The sequence below is a fragment of the Miscanthus floridulus genome, chromosome 18 (genome assembly GCF_019320115.1).
Source record: "Miscanthus floridulus cultivar M001 chromosome 18, ASM1932011v1, whole genome shotgun sequence".
Classification (NCBI taxonomy): domain Eukaryota; kingdom Viridiplantae; phylum Streptophyta; class Magnoliopsida; order Poales; family Poaceae; genus Miscanthus; species Miscanthus floridulus.
In genome coordinates this window covers 14,658,363-14,680,938 of record NC_089597.1, presented here as the reverse complement: position 1 = coordinate 14,680,938, position 22,576 = coordinate 14,658,363, and the positions used below count along the sequence as shown (strand labels likewise).

The following is a 22,576-nucleotide window of genomic DNA, read 5'->3' as shown; positions in this document are numbered from 1 at the left end:
TAAATATTTTTCTAATTTAGTTTTGAGCTGATCTTTGGTAAATTATAACAAATCATGTAGGTGTCTAAAAATTGTGCAATAAATTTTGTTAGACTCCTAAAATTTTTCTCTATTTGTTGGTATAGTTAGTTCATGCTTATATATGTTGACATTAGGAACTATTAAATAGTTTAAAGAATGCTTAATATTGTTAAGCAAATAATTATAGGATTTTTTGTGGCAAAATGGTAATAACTTTACACCTAAAAATTTTATGGTACTTTTATTGTATTATTATGTGCCCGCTGTAATTTTTGTAGCTTTAGAATAGCCGAAGTCTTAGGGTAGTGGGATGCTCCTTGTTTTAATATATGTTAAATTGTTAGTAGGAGTAAGGATATATTTTTAGTTGCTAAGTTCATACTTGTTAGATGAACCCACTGCCTTGTTTGCTAAAAATAATAGTTAGCTTAGTATCTTAGTTATTAGATTTAGCTTAGTAGCTTAGTAGATGTATTTTTCTTTTAAGAGTTACTGTTGCTTAAATACTAAATGTTGCATCATCATCATATGCATGTAGAGAACGAGTTGGTGGAGATAGTGACCATAGACGATCGCGAGTTCGAGGAGATCATCGAAGAATACAAGGAGGAGAACCTCATGAGAGAGGAGGTCCCGGAGCCATCGACGACTGACACAGCTGACACCGCGCTTGCCTAAGGCAAGCCCCGGTGCATAATCCTTATTTTGATAATCATTGTATATGTATGAGTTATGCATTTATATTTGATCAAATTTATTCATTTGTGTCAGCATACAATAAAAAATTCTAATTTCAAATTATGGGTAAAATCATAAATAAGCATAACAAATAGGGACAAAATTACATGGGCATTTCTTTATTTTGTATAAAATTTAACACCATTAAGGAATGATGACGGAGTAGGGGCAAACTTGCTCTTCGTTTAGAAATTATAGGGCTAAATTCACAAAGTCAAAAAAACAGGGATATAATCACAATTTCGATACAAAATAGGAGTAAAAACATAAGAGCCGCTATTATTTTTGTTTGTGGAGGTCAAATTTTTGAAGGCTCCTCGCGTGGGTAACATATCAGGTGCAAACCAATTAACCTGTGCAAATTTAGAAACTACTAATCAGGATCACTACATGCTAATCCAATGGATGAGATAAGAGGTGAGATTTTTTTTATGATACTGATCCAATGAATGGGACGAGAGATAAGGCTTTTTACGTTTAAACCCCTCATCCGTCGACCTTTTTTTTACACCTAAACCTCTTTACCTTATCTAATAGATCAACATCTATTGGTCCTCAACTATAGTTTCCATGTTTGTACATGTTAGTTTGCACTGAGGCCTTGTTTAGTTCCAAAAAAGTTTCTCAAAAAGTGCTACAATATCCATCACATCGAATCTTGTGATACGTGCATGGAGCATTAAATGTAGACGAAAAAAAACTAATTACACAGTTTGATTGAAAATCGCAAGACAAACATTTTAAACCTAATTAGTCAATAATTAAATACTAATTATCAAATAAAAACAAAAATATTACGGTAGTCAAACTCCTAAATTTCGTCCAACTAAACTAAGGATGCTGCCCCTCGCGTGGTCCACAGCCCGTGGTCCACAGCCGCAGCTCCGGTCGTGTGGAAGATGAAGGATTTCTTCCTCGCCAACAATGTATGAGCCGTCCCGAAGACGACAAAATTCACTTTCCCGGTTTCCCCCAACGGCCCAACACTTCCGTCTTCTTCCTCGCACTGCCTTCGCCTCGGAGCGCGGCTCCGCCTCTGCCATCTCCGCGCTCCGAGCCCGCTTCGACTCTTCGAGCTCCACTCCGTGAGCCACATTGCTCTATCTCTCCCATCCTTGAGCCCGTCATCGCCATTCTAGATTCCAGCTTCTCTCCGTCTCCGTCTAGATCTAGGCGGTGGATGCAGTCTGCTTTGATGTGAGCTTCTCTCCGTCTCCGTCTAGATCTAGGCGGTGGATGCAGTCTGCCGTGATGTGAAGGAGGAGCCTATCGACCAAGTTCCAACTGAGGATCATTTACTTCCGAGCTCCGATGTCGGAATGGGCAGAATCCTGTGTCTCGGAGGTCGGATGCCGCACACTGGTGGAGCTTGGGTACATGCCAGAGAAGCCATTGATTGGATGGCGGCCGGCGTTCGGCGAAGCGGTCCCGAAGCCGCGCACCGGTGAGACCGTGGTCTTCGCGGACTTCTTCGAGCGTGGGTTCTCGGTGCCGACGCATCCGTTCTTCCGCCGTCTCCTCGGTTACTACGGCCTGCAGCTTCACCACTTGAACCCTAACGGTATACTCCACATCTCAATCTTCGTCACTCTCTGCGAGGCGTACCTGGGAATCGAGCCGCACTTCGGGTTGTGGAAATGGCTATATTGTGTGAGGCCAGTAAGCAAGCGAGATCCCAACAACGGCAAGAACACCTGTGCTTGCGCTATTGGAGGAGCCCGCATCCAGCTTCGTCCGAAGACGCAATACGTCTCCATTCCGCTGTGGACATCCAACAAAGGATGGCAGTCGAGGTGGTTTTACTGCCGCAACGAGAAGCCGTCGCTGCCTGACTTCGTTGCTAGCCATTGCCCTGTTAAGCTGCCGTCGTGGAGTAATCCCCCCACTGCAGACGAGATGGCCGAGGTGGGGAAGATCATCCCACACTTCAATGGCTTGATCCGAAATGGGCTCGACGGAGCCCAGTTGGTCGTTACCTTCGTGTGTCGTCGGATCCAACCGATTAAGAAGAGGTGCCATCGGATGTCTGAGTTCACAGGTATTTCTGACCCGACACGAGAGAGGTCGATAAAGTTGACTGAAGATGATATTCTTTCCCGGGTGGCCCAGCTCGTGTCAACTGATACTAACATTTGCACTAATGGCAAGCCACTTCCGTGTCATCACAAACGACCGCCAGAAAATGTAAGTGTTCCTTTTCTCTTGAGTTTTTCTTATAAGCTGTTGAATCATTAATGGTAATTGATTGATGCTCTTGTTACAGGACCTGAGCAAGTACCTTTCCGCAACTCTGGAGGAAGACGAACAGGGAGTAGACATGCCACAGGCGACGGTCAGCGCCACCATAGTCAGCCAGCCCCCTCTGAAGAAACCGAGGACCCTTGGTGCCGGCTCCTCTGGGGAGTTGGTCCAACAGAAGGGCAATGAAGTTGTGGCCCGCTCCTGCAGTGAGCTGGCACAACAGAGAGAGTCTGGCAACAGTGCGCCAATTGCCCAGCCGGCGCCTGACGATGGGGACACGGAGACCATGTCCCATTGGAAGAAGAGAAAGTCCGATGAGGCCCTCGCCTGCTCCACCCCAGACCTGGGGCTGCAAGATCTGTCATCTCTTGGTAGGGTGGCGATTTTTAAGAGGGAGTAAGTGCCGAGTCATCTTCCATTGTCCTTAGTTTACGCCTTGCTGTTTGAACGCTTAAATCCTTTTGTGCTGCAGGGAGAAGTTGTCCAAGGATGTTATGTTACCCTGTCTGTTGCTGCACTCCAGTGCCTCGCCAACCACGGAAGTAAGCACCTTTGCCAGCAGGGAGGCAGCAGATCTGACTGCCCCACACCGTGAGGAGATGCCAGACAACGAGTCCGTGCCCCTGTTGCCTCCACAGGCAGCCTCTCTGTCTCCGACACCTCTATCGGAGCCACGTTCACTCCAGTCACCGCCAGCATGTCAATCTCCTACTACAACACTGTCCGCCTTGACTGTTCCCGAGTCAATCGAGATGACGCATGTGCCTTGCTGGCCTCTCCCATGTGACAACCTGGGGTCCAGTCAGCAGTCCGTTGGGTTCGCTACTGACTCCGTTGAAGTGGAGGGAGAGGTACACGGGAAGAAGGCCCAGGAGGAGGAGCCAGGGATGCTCTATGTCCAGATGAAGGACATGGAGAGCAACCTGTTATGGGAGATCGATGATGAGATGGAGCGTGTCGAGGTCGATTGGGAGAAGGTCAAGGAGGCCACGACGTTCTTTGAGACTAGACTCACTGAAATCACTCTCAAGTTCAAACGTGCCTCCGAGCTGATAGTTAAATTAAAGCAGGAGAACAAGGAGCTGGAAGTTAAATTGAAGCAGGAGAACAAGGAGCTGGAGGTTAAATTGAAGCAGGAGAACAAGAATCTGGAGGTTAAATTGAAGCAGGAGAACAAGGAGCTGGAGGTTAAATTGAAGCAGGAGAACGAGGTCGCTCGAGGTAAATTAAATTTCTTCTGATCTCCGGAATTATTTTTAATTCAGATATGTTATGGGTTGTAATCTGGTTCGAATTCTTGTAGCTTTTGAGAAGAAGGCCAGTGATCTGTCTAAGGAGCTTGACATTGTGCGCGCGGATCGTGATTCCCTCAGCCGGAGGTTCCAGGATGCCAAGAAGAAAGCTGCTGGTAAGCCCATGACTTATTCTCAGCACTTGTATATCGCTTTATTTATCATCTTGATCGATGTAGCACGAGCTATTTGTGCGATTACAGACTTGTGTGATGCCTTCAATGCTCCCTGCAACAAGTTCTCGATTGACAATTCGACCCCGGACAGTGTTGAGGTTGTCACCGAGCGACTGGGTAACTTCCCGACTGAGCTGACAGATGAAGCAGTAGCAGCAGCAGCTGATGGGGGGCACTGCCGCATCGGGATGCAGTTAGCGCCTGCAACACGAGGTTGACGACCTCATGGTGCAGTTGCAGGCAAGGCCGGCAGGCAGAACTTTTGGAAACTAGGTCTGTATTACCTAATCGTGGTCAATGCACCTGTAATATATACTCTTTTGAAGTACTCAGGAGATGAGTAAGGGTTAATTATGTATATATTTAGGGCCTTTTTGATCCATTAGCTGCTAATAGTTAGCAAGCTAATTAATAGCTCATAGCTAATATTAGCTAGCGACCTATTAGCTGGTTTGGCCCAACTAGTAAGATAGTTGTTAGTTGTGTATTAGCTAGAAATTAGCTTGGCTATTAACTGGACCTGTTTGATCCTAAAGAGCTAATTATTAGTTGCTAGCTAATAGCTATATGAATGCAAACAGGTGTTCTCATGTTTCAGTTCATTGATCTTCAATTTTTTTTCTATGTTTTTAATGGAATTTGTGCTTCCTATGTTTTTATGGACTTTGTACGTACCCTCGGTTCTTGGGACCGTCTTCGTAAAGTCTTAGATCCATGACAGTACTCTGAGATTACAGTGATGGTGAAGGTCCTTAGTCAAAAGGGTACTCCCCGTCCAGAGTGACCTGTTATAGTTGGGAGCAAGCAAAGGAAGCTGAGTGGCAACTGGCAATGGGGTTAACAATGCGGCCATGAGACAGTATTTTGTATCCCTCCATACTCAACCTTATCCATAATTTTGTTTTAGATCCGTGCAATACGGTTTCTATATCATATAATAAACATCAATTTTAGACTAAACATTTTTGCAAAACGTCCTAATGTCTTTTCTATTAATCTGTTTGTCAACAAGAACATAAAAAACAAACAAAATGTTGTACACATACTCTGTATTTCTTATTTTACATCCAGATATGCCAGCTCACTTCCTCAATTCAAAAAATAAAGAAGAATAACTGTGATTAGTTCAATAGACAATCGGTCGCTAGTGACAATCGACAACATCATCCTGGTAAAATGTGGAACTGTTCATTGGTGAAGTATGTCTACTGTAAGCTGCAAAAGCAAACCTGTTACATATACTTCGAGCCAATTAATTTAGAACTGAAAGACAGGGAGCCAATAAGAAGGGAATGTACCTTATACTGAGTACTATAAGGTGCGAATTCATTCCATCGCTCGGCATACAAGCTCTAGGCCTTAGTAGCACTACCTATCGACTTCAGCTTCTGCACTTGCAGAGTCGTTGCATGAACATAGCAGGCTGAATTTCAGCAGTCCAGTGGAAAGATTTAATGAAAATGAAAATAGTAGAACCTTGAAGAGAAGTTGAGTTTTTACCGAAATAAATTGTGGAGGATCATCGATGCTAGAAGAGCCCAAGACGATTTCACGCTTCATTTTCATTGTAAGCTTGTGCACCGTGCGCAACTGATTCATTGGGGTATGAAATGATAAATATTTTATAATATGCCAACCAGATTGGGAATTTGTATTTTTTTTATGTAGTATAAGCACAAGACGTACTTCAGATCTAGTAGCTCCACCAACCATGAAGACAAAAATCCGGTTGCCTAGCCTCTTTAAGTCACCTGATGCGTGTCTCAGGACTGAAGAATCACTGTCAATCCAATTTACCATGATAATAAAGTGGTTATTTGACCAAAACAATATGTGTAAATGGATTTCATATTGCTCGAGCGGGTCCAATAGAAGATTATGTCCAATTACTACCTTGATTGAGAATCATCGGAATTTCGAGATTTTGCCCATGTTGGTGTCCGCCTTGATCTCATAGACATTGGTTGTGGATTTTGTGCTGGTCGTGCAGTTGATGATGCAGTTTGTGTGGCACCTTGAGGAGCAGAACTTGGTTCACTCATAGATGGGTACTCTTTTAAAGGTAATTCGCCCTTGCTCAGTTTCTCAATCAGCTCCTGTTAGTGAAGCAAGGAACTCCAACTATTACAACTGATAGCTCAGCATGTAACCAAAATTTAGAAGAAAACCCATGCAAGCAACAAGTAAAGAAGAGCACATGTCCTTGAAAGAAATTCTCAAGAACAAGGACTAAATACTTGGCCATAAACTAAAAAATGAGCTTCATTTTGTTTCAGCGATTGTAAGCGATTCTTGATGTAAATCGGTAAGGATTGTAGACAAGGAAAGATTAGTAATCACGCGCCTCAATAAGCGGGAAAAAACGTGATAAAGTCCATGTTTCCTCACCATCATGTTTGTCTGTTCTCGCAGCATTTTTCTTCTGCAACAAAAAAATGTTAATAGACAGGAAGGTTGTATAAAGTATGTTTTTCAAACAAAGTCATGACTTCACCTTTGTACAGAAAAATCATAAGCTTACCTTTTGGGCATCAAATTTGAGACAGAAAGTACCAGTCCTTGATGACTTTTTTGTATTTGAACCATCCAAGTATCTTAAACAGTTTATTACATCCATATCATCATGTGGAAGCTTTGCTAGCTGCGTATCAATAAGTTGGCGCTGTATCATTTAGCTATGACATAGCATAACATGAAAATTTTCAACAGAAAATTAGATATAATACTTCTATAAATTTTCAATAAAGATCTAAATGATAGAATAAGCTTCGCTCATGTGCACCTTCCATTATTGCAAAGTCAAGTTAAAAGTCTCTATAAGGCCCCTAGTATGGTCCAACATAGGTTTACGTCAATCTAGATTGTGGAGGTTAATCTAGAAGACAGATTTACTAATCTAGGAGAGGCGTAGGGGAGTTTTGTAAGAGCCATCAACTAGAAAAATATAAGCCACCTTCTAGATATTTAGTCTCTGACTCCACTTTATATGCCCATGCTCATAATTAGTGTAAGAAGAGTTTTACTTCCTCTGTGATTGTATATTTTTGTATCTGGAACTAGGCCTGCATTATTGATGCCATCATTGTACTGCATATAAGCAATGAAAATTTTGATGTGAAATACCTGCATCAACTTTTCCCCTTTGTCACCTTCAAACTTCTCTGGATATACGATTGCATATATAATCAGCAACCTCATTTGGTTTTCTGGACTCATATCCTTAATAATGGAACAAGCATGTCAAGCAAAGAACAAAATCAAAATGACAGCAACTTAGCAGCAAGCCTGTTTTTTGTTTCTCTTTCTGTACAAACCTGCTTTGACCTGAGGATACTGATCACTTCCTTTGCTCCCGCATCTCCAAAAACCAAATCCTGCTCCAGTTGCCCAATGTCACGGAGCCCGTACTCCCTGATACACCTGTTAATTTTTCCAGCAATCTGAACAAGAGATTGATCGAAAGTTTTAGAACTAATCATTTAAAATTAGAATTGAGGCAAAGGGATTGTTCAAAGGTAAGACACAGAACCATATGCTGCAAAAACTAAATATAAAATATATTAATGTGAAACAAGTGTCTTAAACAACAATTGCTTGCTTTGAACCATATGCTAGGCTTAGCTAGGTGAGTAAAGCATTGAAAATGTAAAACGAATGATAATGGCATTTCTTTTATCATTTATATAAATAATGTATTTACCTACTGAGGCCACAATCTGGTTACATAGATGGAATCTATTGCATGAGATGTGGACCATCTTTTAGTGTCCCTTAATAAATTATCTACCAGAACATAATATAGCCTACCCCAACTTGTTTGGGACTTAAAGGCTTTGTTGTTGTTGATAATATAATATTTTCCTTTTGCGTCTATATGAAAGTTCTTGTAAACTTATAAATATAGGAAATATTACCTTGACTTTTTTTTTTGAAAACGCAGGAGAGCTGTGTTTCCTTGTATTATAGAGATGAAAAGGGGGGGAGGGGGGGGGGGGGGGGGGGGGGGGGGGTGGGGGGGGGGGGGACCCCAACAGGATCCTCACTCATATGGGGACCAGATATGAGTGAGGCAATTACACAGCCTCATGGTTCAAACACATAGTGGACCTTATGACTTGTGAATACAAAAATTAAACATGACAACATAAAACATGTAGACAATATTATTAAAATGATCATCTACCTCTATATGTAGTGTCAATTTTTCAACTTGCTCACTGTATTGCGGTAATGCTTGAACGATTTTCTGCAGATCCCTTGTTGAGACTTCACCACCATCTCTAGTTGAAAATGGAAACATCACAATCTTTATTATGAAATATAATACATCATGTGATCTAACATCACTACCAAATACCGCGCCACTAGCAACTGATAGACCTATATTAAATTACAAACTAAGACTATTTTAGTACCACTTGTCTTAGAAAAGTGTAATTCAGGTCCAAACAAAATAAGTTATCCAAGTGATGAATATACAATCATATATGAACTTTTCATAATTGTGTCACAGATAAATATCTAGCACAAGGGGTATCTGGGTATGCAAAAGGTGAAGTACAATATGAATGCCATCAGCAGCCTAGAACTGTGAAAAGTACCAGTAATTCATAGTTGAAAAGCATATTCTTGATTACGGTACTGCAATACACCATGGATTAAAAATATATTTGCAATTACATTCAAAAGTGAGAAAGGTTATGCACCTTGAAAGTTGTGCTGCTTTATTCTTGGCAACAAAATTATTCATCTTTTCATACAACCTCTCACTAGCCTGTCATTTTAATTAGTGTTAGGAATAATAGACCAGAATAAAGTTAAGAAATCAGAATACACAAATATAATACATCGAACTTACATCAGCTATGTGAGCATGGCGAAGTTCAAGCCAAAGAGGATCATGATCCTCTAATAAAGATTCCTTCTTTTAGGGTTCCGAATCCATCTTTGACACCTTGCAATATAAAATAACACTAACATATAAGAAAACTAAAGAGAATTTGTATCTCACTAATAATATTGTTAAGTGTATGGTTAAGGCTCTATCTATAGGCCTATCTATAGGCCCACTCTATATTTAGCCATGCGGCTCTCTATATATGGTCCCCTTCACCTCAGGAGCATCTGTACTCTGTGATCCCAAAGGTTCGTAACATGGTACCAGAGCTATGGGATTAGGGTTAGGATTAGATTAGTCTGACCCACGATCCATTTTTTTCCTTGGGATCCTCTCTTCTTCGCGCGGCCCGTCGCTGTACCCTCTCGTCGCCTGTCTTCCCGCGTGGACAGCCCGTCGCCGTCTCATCGTGCGTCTTCGCGCGGCCCGTCGCCGTGCCTCTTCGCCCGACGGCCCGTTGCTGTCTCATCGCCCGCCCGAGGCTTCTGTCCGCATGTCCACATCACTCGCGACTTGGATCGCGACTCGTCTCCGTCGCGGCTCGTGAGTTGCATCGCGAATCATCCGTCGCGGGGCACGTCGCTCGTGACTCATCTCCGTTGCGGGGATCGTCGCCTGCTGCTTCCGCTCGTCGCTGCTCGTCGCCTCTTCAACCTCTTCAATCTCCGGCTTCTCTGTTCTGCCCGCCTGTTGTTGGAACAGAGCAGAGGAGGTCCTGATCGTCATCTGCTTCCGCTCGTCGCTGCTCCACGCCTCTTCAGTCTCCAACTTCCCCCGCCTGGTGGGAGCAGAGCAGAGGAGGTCTTGCACGTTCAGCAAATAGAGGGGGTCGTCTGCTTCTTATACCACAGTGGTAACAGATCGCTGCCTCCCTCCTCCTTGGTCAGCTGTTAGCAGTTGTTTCCATCATGTCTCAGTCTCAGCTCAATGCAATTGTCATCCGTATAACTTTAGAGGGTCCAAATTATCCTGAATGGGCCTTCTGTGTAGAAACTGCTTTAAGGGGTCATGGTTTACTACATCATTTAACTGACAATGCCCCTAAGCCTAAGGAGGATGGTAGTAATGCTACTGCAGTAAAGGATTGGGGTATCAATGATGGCAAAGTGATGGCTGCTATGGTCAATAGTACTAAACAATCCTTGATTATGAGTCTATCTAAGTTCAAAACTGCTAAGGCCATATGGGAAAATCTAAAGCAACGCTATGTACAGGACAGTGGGGCTCTTTTACATAGTCTTATGCAGCAAACTCATGTCATAGAGCAGAATGATATGTCCATTGATGAGTACTATTCTGCTTTTGATCGATTGATGGGATCATTGACTTCCATGGTACCTGAATGTTCAGCTGATTCTTGTCCAGCACATAAATTTATTGAAAAGTTTTTCACTTATAGATTTGTCATGGGAGTTCGAGCTGAGTATGATTCCATTCGTACACGGTTGCTTCACAGTTCTTCTGATCTCACTATGGCAAATGCTTTGTCAGATTTGCTTGCAGAAGAAACTCGTCTCAAGTCCCTGTCCTCTACAGTGTCTCATGGTGTGTTGGCAGCTTCTCGGAGGACTAGTGCACCCAATAGTACCTCTGCCGAACCTTGTAAGCATTGTGGCAGGACTGGTCATCTTTCAGAAAATTGTTTCTCTCATCATCCAGAGAAGTTGGCTGAGTATCGTGCACGGCGTGCTGCTCATGGTGGTCGTGGTCGTGGTCGTGGTACTGGTTCCACTCCTAGAGGCTCAGTTTCAGTGGCTACTTCCTCGACTGTTAGTGCTCCCTCGGCTTGGGTGCTTGATTCAGGCGCTTCTTTTCATGTGACCTCTGATCAGTCCCAGCTGGTTGCCTGCAAGCCGGTCCCTGATGGTGCTTCTGTTCAGACAGCTGATGGTACATATTGTCATATCACTCATCAGGGTTCACTTTGCAATAATCACTTTTCTATACCCAATGTTTCCTTTGTACCTCAGTTGTCTATGAATCTTCTGTCGGTTGGTCAAATTACCGACCAGAATTGCTTTGTTGGTTTTGATGACTCATCTTGTTTTATTTAGGACCGTCGCAGCGGGAAAGTGATTGGGACTGGCCATCGCCGTAAAGGTGCTTCTAGCCTCTACGTTTTGAACACTCTACGTCTTTCTTCGTCCGTTCCATCTACAGCTCATGTCTCATCCACTGCATCGTCTTCAGCCTCTTCATTTGCCAAGTGGCATCATCGCCTTGGTCATCTTTACGGGTCTCGTTTGTCGTCCATGACAAATAAAGGTTGTTTAGGTCATACCTCTATTGAGTCTAGCTTTCATTGTAAGGGTTGTAAGCTTGGCAAACAAATACAACTTCCTTACCCTTCTAGTGTTTCTCGTTCTGCTAGACCTTTTGATATTATTCATACTGATGTATGGGGCCCTGCACCTTTTGCTACAAAAGGTGGCCATAAATACTATGTCATTTTTATTGATGATTATTCTCGCTATACATGGATTTATTTCATGAAACATCGTTCACAATTGTGTTCCATTTATCAGTCTTTTGTTCGAATGGTTCACACACAATTTTCAGCTCCCATTAAAGTTCTTCGTTCAGACTCTGGGGGTGAGTACTTGTCTGCTGTCTTTCGCCAATTTCTATCGTCTGAGGGTACACTTGCACAGCTCTCTTGTCCAGGTGCTCATGCTCAGAATGGTGTTGCTGAACGAAAACATCGCCATCTCATAGAGACAGCTCGCACACTTTTGATTTCATCATTTGTCCCTTCTCATTTTTTGGGGAGAAGCTGTTTCCACTGCTGTCTATCTCATCAATATGCAACCTTCATCCAAATTGTCTGATCACTGTCCTGGTGAAGTACTTTTTGGTACTCCTCCTAGCTATGATCATCTTCGAGTTTTTGGATGCACTTGCTATGTTCTGCTTGCACCTCGTGAGCGCACAAAATTGACTGCACAATCTGTTGAATGTGTTTTTCTAGGGTATAGTCCTGAGCATAAAGGTTATCGATGTTATGACCCTTCTTCCCGTCGCATACGCATCTCTCGTGATGTTACCTTTGATGAGGATCGCCCCTTCTTTTATAACCCTTCCACTAACCCTTCATATTCTCCCACAGAGTCCACCTCTTTTTTGAGCCTTCCTCCAAATTCATCCACCGATGATGCCTCTGCACCATCTGATCCTCCTATTTCCATCACACCACCTTTACCTCCTACAACATCCTCGTCCCCATCTCAATCTTTTTCAAAACCACCTATTACACGTGTCTACAGCCGTCGTCCCTCCCAGCTTCCGTCTAGTTCTCCCACCATGGCTAGTCTAGATGAGCCCGCTGCTGATGCTTCTAATAATAACATTGATGATTCACATGTTGATGAGTTACAGGTTGCTCCACGATATAATCTTCGAGACCGCAGTACCATTCATCCTGAAGAGAAGTACGGTTTTCCCCAAGTGCATGTTGTTGTTGATGAGCCATCCACTTATCAGGAAGCTTCTCAAATTCTAGAATGGCAGCTAGCTATGTCTGAGGAACTTGCCGCCCTTGATCGTCAAGGCACTTGGGATCTTGTTCCATTGCCATCGCACACAGTACCTATTACATCTAAGTGGGTATTCAAAGTGAAGACCAAGTCAGATGGCTCTATAGAGAGATATAAGGCCCGTCTTGTTGCCAGAGGTTTTCAGCAAACTCAGGGTCTAGATTATGATGAGACTTTTGCACCTGTTGCTCATATGACGACAGTCCGTACATTAATTGCAGTTGCAGCAGCTTCTTCTTGGCCCATATCTCAAATGGATGTCAAGAATGCCTTTCTTCATGGTGATTTGACTGAAGAAGTTTATATGCAACCGCCCCCGCGTGTTGTCGCTCCTCCAGGATATGTCTGTCGTCTTCGCCGTGCTTTATATGGCCTTAAACAGGCTCCTCGTGCTTGGCATGAGCGTTTTGTCTCAGTGATACGGGCTACTGGCTTTTCAGCTAGTGATCATGATCCGGCTTTATTTGTTCATTTGTCACCACGTGGCCGTACGTTGCTTCTTCTCTATGTTGATGATATGCTGATTACGGGTGATGATAAAGATCACATTTCCCATGTGAAGCAACAACTCAGTGCTGAATTTCAGATGTCTGATTTGGGTCCTCTCAGTTATTTCTTAGGCATTGAGGTCAAGCAATCTACTCAGGGCTATCATCTTTCTCAGTCTATGTACATACAAGATCTTATTGCTCGTTCAGGCATCACTGATAGTCGAACTGCTGCCACACCCATGGATCTTCACTTGCAGCTTCATCCCACTGATGGGGTACCTCTTAAGGATCCCTCTCGATATCGACACATTGTGGGCAGCCTTGTTTACCTCACTGTCACTAGGCCGGATATTACTCATGCAGTCCATATTTTGAGTCAATTTGTTTGTGCCCCAACTTCTGTTCATTTTGGACATTTACTTCGCGTGCTACGCTACCTACGGGGGACATCATCTCAAAGTTTACTCTATGCGCATGATAGTCCGCTTCAGCTTCATGCTTACTCGGATTCCACCTGGGTGAGTGACCCAACAGATCGATGTTCCATCACTGGATATTGCATTCTTCTTGGCTCTTCTCCTATTGCATGGAAGTCCAAGAAGCAAGCAGCTGTATCTCGCTCTAGTACAGAGGCTGAACTTCGAGCCCTTGCCACTACCACTGCAGAGATTGTATGGCTTCAATGGTTGTTGGCTGATTTAGGCATCTCTTGTGATGTTGCCACACCTCTTCTATGTGATAATACAGGAGCCATACAAATTGCTAATGATCCTATGAAGCATGAACTCACAAAGCATATTGGTGTGGATGCTTTCTTTACTCGGTCTCATTGTCATCAGAAGACTATTTCTCTCCAGTATGTGCCTTCAGAGTTGCAATTGGCTGACTTCTTCACTAAAGCACAAACTCGGGAGCAGCATCGGCTTCACTTGATCAAACTCAATGCTTCAGATCCTCCACTTCCACCTTGAGTTTGAAGGGGGTGTTAAGTGTATGGTTAAGGCTCTATCTATAGGCCTATCTATAGGCCCACTCTATATTTAGCCATGCGGCTCTCTATATATGGTCCCCTTCACCTCTGGAGCATCTGTACTCTGTGATCCCAAAGGTTCGTAACAAATATGATATGGCAATTACCTCATATATGTATTTGTTGCCATCCATTTCGAGTAGATCATGGCACATTGCATCATAGGTCCATTCATGAATAACAGGTGCTATCTTTGCAGTCATATGAAATTGTTGTAAGCTGTAATGAATAAATTGAAGTTCTTTGCTGTATTTTTAAGTGAACAAATGATTAAAGTGTTTTAGCATTCAGTGTATGCTTTAGCACCTGATCTATGGGCCTGTCGACAATTAGCAGTTCACATGTCTCCTTCTGGGGAAATTCAGGAATAGTTGATTTATATTTTGACAAGATATCCCAAACAGCAGTAGCAAGCCACTTTGGAACCATATCAAATTTAGTTGTTGTAGAAGCATCTCCTTTTGGCGCCTGATACCGTACACATGGAAATTCCTGCAAAGTAGTCAAATCAACTTTCATGTTCAATGAGAAAAAGAGAGTAATAAGACTATACTTTATTCATAGATAAGGCAATAGAGGCTAAACACCAACCTAGTTCTATCGCTAACTAAGACAGGAGATATTCATAGCTGCTCAGCATCTATAGTTAGCATTGTAGCTTATACTCTCAAAATGGTTGCCAAAACCATGTATTCCTACTTCATAGTTGCTCTTAATATATTTATATCAAGGTTCTAACCTCCATCTAGGGCTACAAAAGGGTGTTTGGGTGTGTTGTAACTCTCTTCTTCTTTTAATGCAATGATACGCAACTCTCCTGCGTGTTCAAGAAAAGAAAAGTTCATCTAGGGTATGCTGATGTAATATTAATTCAAAACACATTCTTTTGTGTATGCATAAATTACAAGTGAGGGGTTTTTATTTTGAAACGGCTAAGTGAGGGTTTTTGGGTTCGCGCTTCTGGAGTGTAATGATCCAATCCAACACGAGGTGATGGCCCAGGTAAATTGTAATGCAGATCAAGCAAAAAAACGTGCAGGTGCTTATCAAGATCTAGGAAATGAGCACAAAATGGCAGCATCCCACTGGCTAACATGTTCATCAGTATAGAATCAAACAAGTAGGAATGCTATGAACAATATACTCAGAATTTAGTGCCTTTTTTTTTCTGATTTTTACACTGGTTTCCCTTTATGGAAGAGCTATAATACCTTAGCGTGACAAAACACATGGACGTTTCTACTACTAATTAACTGTGGGCATGAATAGAGCATAGCAAATGAAGTTCGGCAACATACCTTCAATGATGCAAATGTTGTCGCAATGCGAGTAGCCATCGTGCTTATAGTATCGTTGAACTTTTTAGAATTTTGTTCACTCGGGCCATACAAATCATTTAGGGCCGTATCATGGTCAGTTACAAAGCCCTACATATATGGCATATAAAGTAAAGTACAATGATAATTGTATTGAAGGGCGGGCCTGGTGCAAGCGGTAGAGTCTTACCGCCTGTGGCCGGAAGGTCCCGGGTTCGAGTCGCGGTCTCCTCACATTGCATAGGGGAGGGTAAGGCTTGCCACTAACACCCTTCCCCAGACCCCGCACAGAGTGGGAGCTCTCTGCACTGGGTACAATAATAATTGTATTATAGACAAAGAGCAAGACACAGTAACATGCAAATACAAGTGCACCCAACATGTTTAGTTACATTCATTTCCATGATTTTAGTTTCAAGGACATTATGAATATGTACACCATCCTCATAAAGTTTTGAACCATTTAATTTTCATTCACAGTGCAAACACAGAAGCTCCAAAGTGTCTAACAAATCTAACGATGACATTGTTTCATGTCAGCATCCACTTGCTCTGTATAAACTATACAATGGTCACACCCTATGTACACTATTTTTGTTGAACATTGATACTTGATACTAACCCAAAATAAAGAAATAATAAAATCAGTTTATGGTACTTTTCTGAGGCAGCAACCAACAAAAGCGGAGACAAAATTCATAGATCTGTCTGAAATGGAATAGATCAGAGGTTGAATACCTGCATGTCAATAGCAAAGAATTCCAAATTCATCTGCAATTAATGAAATAACAGCATTAGAAGGAACTTCTGCCAAAGCTCAAAATAGTGAAAGATACATTGTGAAGTAACTTGCCTCTCTTAGTGCACCGATGCGTGGTATTACACTACTGTCATTCTTTATGTAAGTTACCAATTCTTTAGGAATCGGTGAGCTGAAGAAGATATATGCCCTAGCGTTCGGAGTGAAATCATCAATGTGTTAGTAAATTTATTACATCTGAAGCTTTTGAAAATGATACTTTAGCTGCAAATTGAAATGACAATACAAACATACTTCCTGTAAAGTGGACATCTCCCAGACATGTCAGACAGAAGCATTATGACACTGCAGATTGCAAAATGTATGCATCACAGTATCAGAGAAGAGGCCTCAATATGATATGGCGTATAAATTGACTACATGGAAAATTAGATAGCACCACAGAGGGTGGCTTTTGACCACATAGGTACTTTATCATTGGAGAACCAGCAAAAGCTGATGTCATGTGAACCCCACTGTTGATTCATATTGAGATGTTTAAAAGGCAAAAATTCAATATGACTAACGGAAAATATTAAACTCAAGAAGACAAAAGAAAAGGCCAAAGCTGTCAAAAATTACTTTTCTTTCAGTGGCTGAAGAAAGTAGATTGCATCCATTGAAGGCATTGGCTCCCTTCTCTTGAACAGATCTTCTACAACTGCAGGATATGACAATAAGCTTACTTAACTATCTTACTTCACAAACATAAGTCGAAAATAAGGTGTTATTGGCTGAAAAGAGTAAGATGCATCCCAAGTAAAAACAATAGGAAGAACATATAGTCACCACCACATGTTTTCATGATAAATGACAATTCATCAAGGTCCAGGCAACTTACGTGAAATCCCTGCATCTGTAATTTCTGCCATCTTGCAAGCATAAGCCATGATCTTCACCGTAAATTTGTCCATTATAAGAACCTGCAAATATGACAAATGAAAATCACATAACTGTTTCACTTCCCGACTCCTGATGACCAATGAAGCTTATTTAAATTAAAAGGGCTTAAACTGCGGACGGGCCCTAGAATACCAATACCATGAGACGAGGTTACACATTGTGAGAAAGGATCATACATAATTCATAAACATTGCACAAAAAAATCCCAATATCCATGTTAAATGAAGATGGCACAAGTTCTCTTTTCAACCAATTCGTACGTCCTAATATACAATACAGTCTCTCAAAGTATGAATCTGCAGCGTTTTATAAAAAAGAAAAGATAGTAGGAAACGTAGCAGGAAAGAGAACATATGAAGCAGTAACAACAGAGTTTGCATAAATCAAGCTGTTTGTGTACGAACAACAACAAAAAATTACCTTCCATGAGCTTTTGGTCTCCTTATCCTTGTCAGGCTTAAGCAAGTCCTTCAGTATCCCTGAGGAAAACACAAACAACAGAGAAACTGAGCCGTCGAATCGTCAATTCGTCATGAAGAATAGAAGATGTGAGGAAGACTCGAGATCAGGAGCGCGCGCGTGGACGTACGGTCGCGGCAGATGTTGCGGAAGACCTTGGGGTCATCCGCCGGGGCGCCGAAGTCCACCGACATCTCGACACCGCCGCCGACGAACCGCAGCGACCGATCGACGATCTCCGCACCTCCACAGCCACCACGAACGCCAGCAGCAGCAGCACAAGCACCAGCACCTCCTCCTCCTCTTCCTCCGCCTCTTGTCGCTCTCTCACTAGTCTATATCCTGATTTAGCCGGGGCCGGAAATGGCGATCGACGAGCGCCCGCAGTGGGTGCGTGCGTGCGCGCATGCCCGCGCGGTGGGGAGGGGTGGAGGGAGGGGGCCGGCCGCGATTCCCGCTGGGAGGAGAGGGGGGGGAGAGAGAGAGAGAGAGAGAGAGAGAGAGAGAGAGAGAGAGGAGGGCGACGATACTGGAGGACGCCATAGGCAGGCGCGCGCGCCTGTCTCGCTCGCCGACGGGAGAGGGAGGGGGTTGGCGTCTTGGCGAGTTGCAGCTTTGTTGCATGCACGTTGGGTCGGTAGTTGGCGCACCTGAAACTGCAAGCTTGGTGACTTCGGTGTTGTGCCAAATATGTGGCCCATGCAAATTCAGCGTGAATTTGCAAGCTTGGTGTTGTCCCAAATATGTAGGCCATGCAAATTCAGCGTGGTTTTGCATTGCATCTGCAGTTTTGTTTATAATCTGTGACTGAGCACAACCAGCAATCTGATGCAGCTGGTGATGGTGAGACGAACACACCATCGCGTAATAACCAAATCTTAAAAACTCTGTTTATGTGCCTCTGCCAGCAGCAAGCATGCAAAACTATACATAAGTAGAAGTGTAGAACCATGTAAATAATTTCCAACTCAGCATGTCACTATACATTATCTCATAGGGCAGGTCACTATGACTTGTATCTGGAAAGAACGTGTAAGGTCGAGCATTCGGGCTAACACATTTTTTACAGAAAATTCAACCACACTAGTTTTAAGGCCGCAAACAACTCCAGACTCGCCGAAAGCCCGAGCACTCATTATTTAACACTAATAACGATCTAACACTATGAACATGGTACTTGAGACCTCATCCCGAGCTGAAACGTCTCCAATCGTGTAGGACTGTAGGTGATTTACACATTGCTACTTGAGGCTTGCATCATGCCGTCGCGGATCTGCTCGCTGATGTCCTTCACGTGGCCCGGTCCGTGAGGTATGAAGATCGTGGTGTTCTTGGAACCATCCCCGAGCTCCTTGATGGTGTCAAAGTACTGCGTGATCATGATCAGGTCCATGACTTCCTTCGCGCTGGTGCCCGACACCGAGTGTGAGAAGTTCAGGATGTTCTCTCTAAGTCCGTCAGTTATTGCCTGCCGCTGTTTGGCGATACCTACACCGGAAAGGTATTTCGCCTCGGCTTCTGCCTCTGCTTTCTTCACCATAAGAATCTTCTCTGCTTCTCCTTTGTAAACACTTGCAAGCTGGAGCCTTTGGGCTGTGTGATAGGAGTTGACCACTTAAGTGAGCACAGATGCAAATGACAGAAAATGCTACTTACTGGATATAAAAAATAAGGAAGCATGTCTACAGAAGATAGCATAAAACCACCAGAAAGTTTGATCTTAATAAGAACACTCCAGAGTTCAGTAAACATTTCACAAGCTGCATAATCTGGAGGCAATTCTCACATGTACAGAAATGGCATAATACCTGCATTTATATCATTCATTGCTTTGCGGACAGCAGCGTCAGGGATGATATCAACCATGAGAATGTGCTCAATGCTGTAACCATAATCTGCCATCACCTGTACAACAGCAAGAGTTTATTGAATTTGCCAGGAAAGACATAGAACAGCCATATGTAGTAGGGCATACAAGAAAAGGTAGAACATTGGATCACTCTGACATGACCTCAGACTACTAAACATTGCCAAAAAATACAGAGGAAACAATGTGCTGAGGACAGAACTAAACAATAGCAATCGAATCGAACATAGGCTAAATATCAACCAGACAAGATTCTGATTTCATCGAAAACAAATATGGTGTCAAAACAGATAAGCATGTTGTTTGTCTATGAACCGTTTACTTGTCACACAACCAAGTTCATCAAATAGTTACAAAACTGTCCTTTTAATACACATGATAAAACCAATACTTACTGGAAATAAAGAGGTCCACAGGCAACAAAACGGTATGTTTAGGATGTACTGAACCAAAGCTAAACTGTAGGGATACACATAGGGCAAACCAGGAAAACAAAAAAAGGGGCTGCAGTAATCACTAAACAGATTGCTAATCAGAAGCAGACTATAGGCAGAATGGTTAACTCCTTGAAATTATCACCAGGAGAATTGCAAGATGTGTCACCGGAGTTGCAAGCAGAATCAATGATTTTGAGCCAATCCCCTACTAGTATTCAAAACAGGCCTCTAAATTACCTTTTCAAGCTCCTCCAGTACAGCTTTCGCCACATCCTTCTTCTGCTCAAAGAGATCGTCCAGATTCATTCTTGGCACTATGGCTCGAACAACTTTTTTTCATAAAAATACAAGTGTCAGATTATAATTAAGAGAAACAGTACAAAAACAAGAAAGTTCGGTGCTAATAATTCACCATCAAAGACGTAGGCCTGAATTTGCTGTTGGGGATTCTGCAACTCATAGAATGCATCATCTGCATTTTCCTTGACAACGCGGTATTGAATTGTGCAGATCAGCTGGACAAAGACGTTATCCTGCAAAGGAAAAGGATGCCACCAATTGTTTCAACTAGAAAACAAGCAAGAAGTACCATAGGCAAAGGATATTTCACGGAACTAGAGACAGATTCAGACCACCACATGGTGGGCAAGATGTTAATAGTGTTGTAAAGGCCATACTTGCAAATCGAGCAAAAAAATGGCTACTCAACAGCTGACCAATTTATACTACATAGAACAGGTAAAGTTCGCCTGTTGGATAATGCCCATCAACAATGCTCTTCCAGCATCACACGGTCGCGCACCAATCTACATGGAAAAGAGGGTACCGCTACTACTCCACGGACCATGAAGTAACTCCAATCCCCTTAATGAAGTAAGGGAGACACAAGTGGCGACGGTGTCCTGGACCAAACACAGATCCCCAATCCCAGCATGATGCAATCCCGCGCGATCGCAGCAATCAAGTCACCAATCTAGCACAGGGAGCGCTGACAAATCCGTCACCGAGCGAGATTTCCAAGAACGGGATACGGGCAATCCGGCTAGAAAGTGTGGAAACCAATCGCAGTCTACGCGCGATCGAGAAGGTAAGCCTACTAGAGCAGGAGGGGATGAGGGGAAGGCCGAAGGCGGCAAGACGGACCTTGGTCTTGGTCTCGACGCGGACGTCGAGGGACTGGACGCGGGTGGTGAGGGCGCCCGCGACGCACTCGCCGGCGAAGGGGTTGAAGAAGTGGAGGCCCGGGTCGGCGAGGCGGAGGAAGCGGCCCCACTTCTCCACCACCGCCACGCTGGCCTGGTCCACGCACCCGCAGAAGAGGAAGAAGGAGTTCACCATCTCGCTCGGCCCTTGAGCGGCGTGAGAGCGGGGGATCCCTCCTCGATCTCGTGCCGGTGGCGGCGGCGGCGGCAACGCTCCTGTGCCTGCCCGCGCAGCGTGTCCCCTTCTCCGCCCGCGGGTTTGGTTCACGACGCGACGCGACCTTGCGTGTGGGAGGGTGGACGCGTGGAAGGAGGAAAAGCGGTTTGTTGTTGGGCTTTTACATATATGCCATTAAAAAAGTTTATAATTACACATAAGTCATTAAAAATATTGACCGCACATAAATGCCATCGTTCTGAACTTCTTTGCTCTCCAAGCTATTTCGTCGGTGTTCCGTTCATTTTTCACCGTTACATTTGGGTTCGGTTAGTATAAATGTCCAAAATACCCTCTCATCCCTATCCTCTCTATCCGTCGGTGTTCCGTATGCCGCGCGGATGCGGATTCAGTAACTTTCCTATGGAAAGTCACGTCATAACGTTCGCACCTCTGTCCACCGTTTAACATGGATCCGACGGCTCACGTCCAATCAAACATAAAGTATGAATATTTTACTTAGGCAAGCACGCCTCTCCGCGTTGGCTTCACGCGTCGTCGCGCCGCGCTCCCATGGGGCCTGCCCGCGATGGCCTCGAACGTCGCCGTGCCATCCTCGACAGGGCTTGCCCGCACAAGCCATCGCGCTAGGAGAGGAAGGCCCACGCCAAGCTTGGCTCGGCAGCATCGCGGCAAGACACGACAGCAGTCTGGGCGCCGGCGGCATCGACAACAGCGCCACCGTACATCGTCGCTCGCTGCAGCCACGCTGGAGACAAGCTCATGTGGGCTAAGCAGGGGCCGCGGGGACCCGTGTTCTCCCACGCGACCTCGACGCGACCCGAGGCGAGGGTGTTCGTCCGGGCCTCCTCCCTGCTACGTCCCGTTGGCGGCGTGCAAAGCAGGAGGCCTGCGGCCAACGCTGCGAGCGTGCGCGGCCGGCATGGCGAGCTCACGCATCGCGACCAACGCTGTGTGCGTGCACTGCCAGCGTGTGGGGCGGCGTGGCGAGCAGCC

The 22,576-nt window shown here is 44.0% G+C and overlaps 2 protein-coding genes and 1 pseudogene across 2 annotated transcripts; 1 reads left to right on the top strand and 2 right to left on the bottom strand.

Moving 5' to 3' along the window:
* The first annotated feature begins 1,629 nt into the window (after nucleotides 1-1,629).
* On the top strand, nucleotides 1,630-5,049 carry LOC136522199 (uncharacterized). Its single transcript, XM_066515996.1, has 5 exons — nucleotides 1,630-2,943; nucleotides 3,023-3,396; nucleotides 3,473-4,221; nucleotides 4,304-4,408; nucleotides 4,496-5,049. The coding sequence occupies exons 1-5, from the start codon at nucleotides 2,071-2,073 to the stop codon at nucleotides 4,684-4,686; spliced, it is 2,292 nt and encodes a 763-aa protein (XP_066372093.1). The 5' UTR covers nucleotides 1,630-2,070; the 3' UTR covers nucleotides 4,687-5,049.
* Nucleotides 5,050-5,349: 300 nt separating this feature from the next.
* Nucleotides 5,350-18,755, bottom strand: LOC136521015 (probable protein transport Sec1b; annotated as a pseudogene).
* Nucleotides 18,756-18,829: 74 nt separating this feature from the next.
* On the bottom strand, nucleotides 18,830-21,710 carry LOC136521014 (hypersensitive-induced response protein 4-like). The gene is made up of 5 exons (XM_066514737.1): nucleotides 21,344-21,710; nucleotides 20,613-20,733; nucleotides 20,438-20,529; nucleotides 19,705-19,801; nucleotides 18,830-19,489 (listed from the first exon to the last, which is right to left on the bottom strand). The coding sequence occupies exons 1-5, from the start codon at nucleotides 21,536-21,538 to the stop codon at nucleotides 19,128-19,130; spliced, it is 867 nt and encodes a 288-aa protein (XP_066370834.1). The 5' UTR covers nucleotides 21,539-21,710; the 3' UTR covers nucleotides 18,830-19,127.
* Nucleotides 21,711-22,576: the final 866 nt, after the last annotated feature.